The sequence below is a fragment of the Corylus avellana genome, chromosome ca1, assembly GCF_901000735.1.
Source record: "Corylus avellana chromosome ca1, CavTom2PMs-1.0".
NCBI classification, from domain to species: Eukaryota; Viridiplantae; Streptophyta; class Magnoliopsida; order Fagales; family Betulaceae; genus Corylus; species Corylus avellana.
The window spans coordinates 39674515-39682703 of NC_081541.1; the positions used below are offsets into that span (position 1 = coordinate 39674515).

Below are 8189 nucleotides of genomic sequence, written 5' to 3' on the forward strand. Positions count from 1 at the left end.
ACAGGCTCTAAGTATACATGTATGAGTGTAAAAGGTTTAAGTCACACATTGGATACCTGTTAGTATGACATTAGGATTAAACCGATAACCTTAAATATTTTTGGATAAATTGTATCAGAATATGTTGTAATATGGTCTCACTATAAAACTACCAAAAGTGTTAATCTCCCTAATAAAGTGTTGCCTTAGTAGCCATCACCTCTTATGTGTTTCTCTACATATTGACCTATTTGAGCTAAGAGATATACTATCTTGCATTCTTTGGTAAATTAAGAAATTTAAATTGGCTTCACTTTCTTTTTCTTTGTTAAATTTCGTGCTTAAATCTCGATTTGTAAACACAAGACATGCATCAAATACACAATTTTCTTGTTTTCTCTGCTCATCCCTTAATATAAGTTCAACCTAAATATATATATATATATATATAAAATTTTTAATTCTTTTATAAATTTTTATAAGCATGCATGGTTAACTTTCTACCTTAAGCTAGGTATGCATAAAACTGTTGGTTGTCAAATATATATTACGACCTAATTACCTATCTCTTCTGTCTCTTTGTCGCCTCTCTTGTTGATATACCCTAAACTTTCACATACCATCGTGACGTAGAGTAGCGTATGGGAAGCATAATCTTTGAACACTAGATCAAACTACTCTTCTATAAAGTCGAGAAAAATTCTAGGATTATTATAAGAAAAAGAAAAAGAAAAAAAAAAAAAAAACCTCTCTCAAGAGTGTTTCTTATCAATAAAACTGAATCAATGAGCAATTCACAATAGTGGTTGGCCAAACCGGCTTTATTATGCTTAAATAGAACTAGGGTTTCAACCCTAAATGCAAAATTAGCCTTTATAAAAAATAAACGCATCTTGCTCGAGTTAACATCGCGCTAGTCTAGCTCGAAATTTTTATCCCACTTTATAGTCGGATTCTTGCTCGAGCCAAGATTGAGCAAACACTGCAAGAACTTTAAGTCTAGCTACCATTTGTCATAACATCTTACTCGCAACTATCGGGTAAAGATCGAGCGATTGCACCAAACATTAGAAAATGTCAAAAGTTTTTTTTTTTAAAAAAAAAAAAAAAAAAAAAAAAAAAGGTCAAAATAAATGTACCCTAAAGTAATTTTCTATAAAAATGACATTTAATTATAAGGAAAAACTTCACTTGAGATCCCTAAACTACCACTCATTTTGAAAATACTCTCCAAATTTTAAAAACTCTCAATTTCACTCCCCCTAAACTTTCAATTTGATGCAATGTACCCCTTTCATCAATTTATGGACGTAAAAGTAATAAAATAACCTTCATACCCCTAACATTTTTATAAAATTTCAAATTTACCCTTAATTTCAATTTTTTTTTTTTTTTAAATAAAAAAGGTAATTTGGTCTTTTTACTGGTTTCGATTATGATTTAACGGCAAAAATTGACAGAAGTGAGTCAATTGCATCAAATTGAAAGTTCAGAAAATAAAATTGAGAATTTTTTAAATTTGAGGGGTCTTTTTAAAACAAATAGAAGTTCATGGGTCCTAATAAGTAAAGTTAACCCTAATTATAACAGTTAATTGTTTATAATCCAAAATATATATTTGACAATCCCAAAGAAAAGGAAACAGCATGAAGGTGGAATGCATGTGAAATGTACATGGCAACAGGACAAAACGTTAGAGAGGATATGTAATCTGTGGTACCAGAGAAAGCGATGGCCCTACGGGAAGGTAAGGGACAGGAGACAAGGGTGCATGGACCATCCTCTCTTGTTCCTGACCCAAGGAACACTAGGGAGTGCCCTAACCGTCATTACCGGCCTGCTTGACACGTGTCAAGCACACATGTGCTTTCCTCAATGCCACGTGGTTGTGGGCCCCCTGTTTTAACCGCCAAAATTCTTTGGCCTGATTGATTGCACAAAAATGTAAGTATGTTTTGTTCCATCTCAGAACAAATACTAGTGATCACCTTATTTTTTATTTACTTTGAATTGCTAGTAATTTGAACCAATAATGAAAAAGGTTTTATATGAAATTTATTTGTTGGTATCAAAATTTATTTGGGTAGTCAAATCTTATATAAAGTTTTTCACATTACTTGATTGAATTGTTAGCAATTCGGACAAGTAATTGTCGTTAATCCTTATTACACATTATGGATTTATAGGACTATAATAGCTTAATTAGTTAAAGTTGGTTTCTTATTATCTAGGATGATGGTTCAATGGCCGAATAAAATTTTCAAAGTGGTTAGGTACACATTAGGCATGGGTTTGAATCTCGCAATAAGAATCTCTACGCCTAATATTTAGTGTAAACCATCTTAGACTCTTAGTGCTTGTTAATGTCCTGATAGGGTTGAATTAGTTATTGGGGTTATCCCGCATCGGTTGTGGAAGAGGTTGGTGGTTAGTTTATAAGTGTGAGGAAAAAATTACATCTTGAGCCTAAGATCAACACTGGTATTAGAGCCTAAGTTCAACACTGGTATCAGAGCCTAAGTTCAACCGACAAGTCTCGGCCCAACAGTTCACAAGAGAAACAAATTGTCTCTGCTTCGACCCAGGGCTCGATGTGTGAAGAAAAGATTGTTGGGGTTATCTCATATCGGTTGTGGAAGGAGTTAGTGGTCACTTTATAAGTCTGAGGAAAAACCTTAGCTAGCTTTTGTGGTTGAGAAAAGCCCAAGACCACCCAACATTAGCTTATGACTCAATCGGAGCTTATTTTAAATTACTTTAAAATAATTTATAAAACTTTTGCAACTTGAAAAAATAAAAAATAAAAAATAATCACAACTTAATATCAAAGAAAGACATAACAATAAATATATACAACTTTGAATCAACTGAAATGTTATTATGTGTAGCATTTTGGAGGATCAATGCATTTCAATCAGATCCAAAGAGAACATGTTAGATATTGTGCCACGGAGATGTTTGTTTTTGTATTCATTTGCCTCATGGGGATGTCTCTCTTGGATTGGATAGACGGCAGAACAGGCTCAGCTGACGAGGCGGCCGGGGATTTGGGCTCGGAGTTGACAATCAGCTCGTCTTGTGTGTCTTGCAAAACAGCTCGGCTCCGATGTCTCCACGCCAATTCACTTATTAATCTATTTACCTCGGCTTCTGTTAAACACAGGATGTTTATATATGGTTCTGACTTTTTGAATTGTCAGAGTTAATTGTCGTTAAGGTACTGTTTGTCGGTTAGATGTTCTAAAAGAGCAGGAAATTTTTTTAAAAAAAATAAAGGAAAAATTAAAATGTTAAATGGAAATATTACAATGTTATCTATACTCCCAAGTATTCGCTCTCTGATTTTGTGAATTAAATTTGGAAAAGAGAGTGGACAAGGATAAGAATTACCACAATTAATTGACTTATATGAGACTTTCATATTTAAATAAATTTTAAATTGTCTAACCATCTATATGGACAGATGAGGTCCATATAAAGTGTAGGTATGTTGTGGATCCCAATCCATGAAACGTGAAAGTGAAACAAGTAAGGGGGATCCATTTGTTAACATTTTTATTATAGTTTCCATCAAATCATTATTCATTCCAAAAATTTAAATTAATAAAAAAGTAATTATTTAATCATTCCAAAAGCTTGAACCGATTAAAAAATAATAATAATTTAATTAATACTTTAACACTCTTCTTTGTTTACCCAACTTTGCTGACTTGCCATTAACCATTAAAGCTAAACACGTAAAATAAAAACAAATTTATGAATGGTACGAATTCTGTATATTAAAATCACACATTCCTTTACACTTCACAAACCACCATCTTCTGGGTTTCTCATTCTTTTCTTTCTTTCCCTTTTTTTAATATTTTCTTTTAAAACTGACAAGAGTGAGAGGAGCATAGAAGAATAGTCTAAATAGGAGTGACAAACCAAGCACTTTGCAACTCCAGAAGCAATATATTCCTTAATTTAACCCCCAAAAAAATGCAGCTTTTCATCTTCCTTTGGACACCAATTACTGTTCCTTCCACAATAATTTCTACCCAAAGTTTTATCAAATTAATTCCTTCATTATGCTATAAACTTGCAGCATATAATGACATTGAACTCCAAATTTGCCAATCTCCATATATGTTTTATCAAGAAAAGAAGAGGCTAAAGATTAGTGCACTATGTTTAATTTCTGTAAGGTTCACAAGCAAGTTTACCCAACACTTGCCAAAGAAGCCTTTAAATATGCCTTGCTTCTAAAGAAAGCATGCAATTGGAAGGTAAAGATTATACACATCAATGGAATAGGCATCATAAAGTCTGTTGACATGTTATATACAAAGCACAACTGTAAATGTAAAATAAGTTCATACATTTGGTACGATGCTGGAAACCAATGACAGATGACTTGGGCTTCATAATCTGTTATCCAAATGTGTTTTCTCCACTGTAAGTAACATAGAGAAATCCATCTTCATCCTTCTTTTCATCATAAATGGTAGACATTATGGCTCCTGCAAATATTTTTCAACTACAATTAGTAGTTCTTGATTTTGAACAATTCTAACTTTGAATTTATACCACCTCCAAACATTATTATTCAAACAAATGCATTTAGGAAGAAGATGTCTTCAAGATCTTTTTAATGACATTGTTTACCATGAATAGATATGAAATAGAAAGGAAATAAAAAACTAGCATCAAACACACACACAGCGCTCACGAAATTGCACTGCAGTTACCTGTTGGTGGGAGGACATTATCCACAAATATGAATATCGCCTTTTCTGCACTCAGTTTAATTCTCTTCCGAATTACATAGACGAATTGACCCACCGTGAGGTCAGCTGGGACAAGGTATCTGTAATTTCGTAATTGTCATTAATACGTATAACTTATAACCACTTTCAAGCAAAACACTTGAGCACTAATATGGTCTTCTAGGTAGCAGTGTGTCCCTATTTCTTCTCTTCATCCTTCCCCCAGTCTTATATTTGACATTAATAGAGATTAAAAGAAGTATAGAACAAGAAAATAAGAACACACCAAAAAGGAAACTAATACCACATCATTTTAGAAGTCACTTGGGTTCTTTTGTTTCATGCAGCTCTCGGTGAGGAAACACGGGCACACGCACACTCAGATGCGTAAACTACAGGGACCTCATGTATCAGCAATGGCTAATTATCCTAGAGCATACAAAGTCTTAAAAAGGGAAACTGGAGAAACAAAGAATTAGTGACATCGACTTACTTTTTCTTGTCAATGTTGGGAATATCACTTCTCTCAGCTTTCTCCACAATCACCTTCAGAATCACAAAAGAAAACACAAGTTGAAGCACAAATTGGATACTTTGAGAGTATCAACTGCACATACAACTAGATTTACCACTTTATCATGCATAAAACAACTACTACAGCACTACCTTTGTAAAAACTTAGTAGAAGTACAATCTAACCAGTCTTTTGCAAAGTAATTCCTATTTTAAAGGAAGTCGTAAACATTTGCATTTCTATTCAATTATCAAATTAGTGAACACTGAACTACCAGTAATATACTAGACTAAAAGAGTCTGGTCGGGTGCTTACTGCAAGAGAGTTTCTTATATGCCATTTTGCTTTCTCTCTCTTTCTCATAAAATATTGAAAATTGAATCAAACGCTTAAAAGAACGACAACATAGATGTTGTAGCCTGATCATCCAATTTAGGAATGGTGCTATGGGAATCCTTCCCTCATTTACTTTAAGCGCACATATGCCATATGCTTATTGCCTTTTCATATTTTAAATAATATCAACTATGGATTTCCCAGTAATAGGAAACCTGCTACAAGTAAGTGGAAACCAATAAAGTTTTTGCAACAAATTCTACAAAATCCATCCTTCAAGTCTCAAACAACAACACTCAACTACTTGGACCACAGCTTACAACAGAACTTCATGATTTCAGTATGTCAACCGAGTATTACATCAGTATAAAGATACCCAAGTGATTCTACATATCTGCAAGGAATTTCTCTTTCAGATAGCAGGTATTGTATAAGCCATTTCATGGCACCAAATTACAGGACAGTTACAGCCTACTTCAGCTGCAGCTGCAGCACTGAATGGCAAAGATTATGAAGCCAGTAAGTACCACATTAACTACAATGTAATTAAGACATTACTTTTCTCCAGGTACAGTAACCCAAAAGATTCTATAAGAATAACTAAACCAAGACAATCCAAGGTTGACAAGAAAATCTTGGCTTCTCGACCATCTACCATGCAGAAGAAATGCCACCATACAAACAAGTTGGTTACAATGCAGAATCATTAGGCAAACAAATACATAAATCGTATTACTAACAACCCCACTATATGTGCATCTGGCCTAGCATGTTGTGAACAAAAATGAACTTGCATCTGCAAGACAAAGGAAAAGCCAAATGGGGATTCCGAGGATTCAAACTAAAGACCAAGTATCTATATAAGATATTAGGCTTCAATGAAAAAATCAATAGGGAACTTGGTTTTTAATTATCTAAACTTACTAAAAAATAAAAAATTTGAGGTCAGAAGAAGGTCACTTAGGTATGACTTAATAAGCATTCATGTATTGAGTCAAATACAAGAATCTTTCTTCACAATAGGGAAGAAATACCTAACTTAAACACTAGCCAATAAATTCATCATGATATGGAACCCAGTTAAGTAGAACCAGGTAGAATTTTGAGCTCAGAATGGCCGGTGAAAATGCCTGAAACCAATGCAACTTTAGCACGGTTTAATGCTGGAGAAAATTCAGTTCAACAAGCCATTGAACATCACAGGAACTTTTAATTTGATTTGAAACATATAAGTATCCGTCTACCAATATACTCTTTTTTGAATATGAAAATTGTACATCATAATTCACATCTATGCAAGAGAGTTCCATCCACGAAGATTCATTAAAACCATAATCAATAGCATAAAAACGTGAAGTACTCAAAACCATTTTATCTCAGCGTCAGTCAAAGAGTTTCACGGTGCATCAACAAATTACGCCCACTTCCCATTGCCCTGTAACAACTGATATCAACAAAGTATTTTCATTTCTCATCCCATATCCCCCTAATAATTGTACTAACTCCTTAAGTAAACGCCCTTAAATGCAGCCTCTTCCCAGGAGCTTTCAAAGTACTACCCTAGTCAAAAATATTGCTGCTTTTAAAAGTGTTGGCACTTAAGACAAGTTGTACCAGAAAATTGTCCACTCTATGATGTTAACTAGCCATTAGTATTAAAATGCGAGACCACGTGCTCACTACAATCTAACTAGTGATATTCTAATGATGGCGAGGAAAAAGATGCACAATGCAAACTCGACGCATATCCCAAAGTCGAGAAAAAAGCATTCGAATTCAAGATATAAAAGCCAAATTTGGAGGTTGAATAAGCAAAGCAAGACATATATCGAATAGCAAGTAATCAAAAAGGTGTACTCATGAAAGCAAAACTGTGATACTAATTTCATAGATCACAAAAGCATATATTGATTCTCACTGGAATTCTATCTGGGTATTTCTCCCTGATTCTTGCAGCCTCGGCACGCCTCTTTTCTGCAGATAAAAGACACCATAACTTAATGGGATTGAGCTAATAAGTATATAACCGAAGATAATTGATTAAATTGATTTAATAAACAATTAAAAAATATAATAAGCATTTAACACAAACACCAAAATTGCATTCCATACCAAAGTCATGCTCTTGCTTGAACGAGCGCTTACTCATTCTTCTTGATTTTACTGAATAACAAGAACAGAAACATTATGGAAAAATCTATCGGTCAACAAATATAAAAGAAAATTGAATTCAGAGAAACCCCAGAATTTCAACCCATATGAAAAACCCAAAAAAGAAAAACTAAAAGCGAGAAATTTTTCGACCAATATCAAAAACCCAAGCTTGGTTGTTCAGAAAAGACGGTTCTGGGCAGGGGAAACCCAGAAAACATCCCAGCTCAAGAACCAAAAGTTGACAAAGTACTCTCCTTTTCCTTTTTCCCATTTTCCAGAAATCAAATAAAACAAACATAATCTTGGAAAAAGAATCGAACTTACGTAGAGATTGAACTAAGAGAGGAAAAATGGAAAAAACCAGGAAACAGTTTTCCAGAGCTCTTTGCTTTGCAGATAAGAGTTGTTGATTATGATGATGATAATTGAAAGTTTGCCCCTTGGAGAACGCATGTACC

General features: G+C 33.9%; 1 protein-coding gene across 1 annotated transcript; it reads right to left on the reverse strand.

Moving 5' to 3' along the window:
• Positions 1-4129: 4129 nt before the first annotated feature.
• On the reverse strand, positions 4130-8189 carry LOC132191334 (autophagy-related protein 8f). Its single transcript, XM_059606292.1, has 6 exons — positions 8056-8189; positions 7690-7740; positions 7496-7551; positions 5221-5273; positions 4710-4828; positions 4130-4481 (listed from the first exon to the last, which is right to left on the reverse strand). Exons 2-6 carry the CDS (start codon positions 7724-7726, stop codon positions 4393-4395), a joined length of 354 nt encoding a protein of 117 aa, XP_059462275.1. The 5' UTR covers positions 7727-7740; positions 8056-8189; the 3' UTR covers positions 4130-4392.

Bases quoted from the DNA above. Each gene is read 5' to 3' on its own strand.
- LOC132191334 (XM_059606292.1), bottom strand. From the start codon at position 7,726: ATGAGTAAGCGCTCGTTCAAGCAAGAGCATGACTTTG. The intron at 7,552-7,689 runs GTATGGAATGCA...TTTTATCTGCAG, and splicing joins CAAGCAAGAGCATGACTTTG to AAAAGAGGCGTGCCGAGGCT. The intron at 4,829-5,220 runs GTAAGTCGATGT...ACGAAATTACAG, and splicing joins CCCAACATTGACAAGAAAAA to ATACCTTGTCCCAGCTGACC.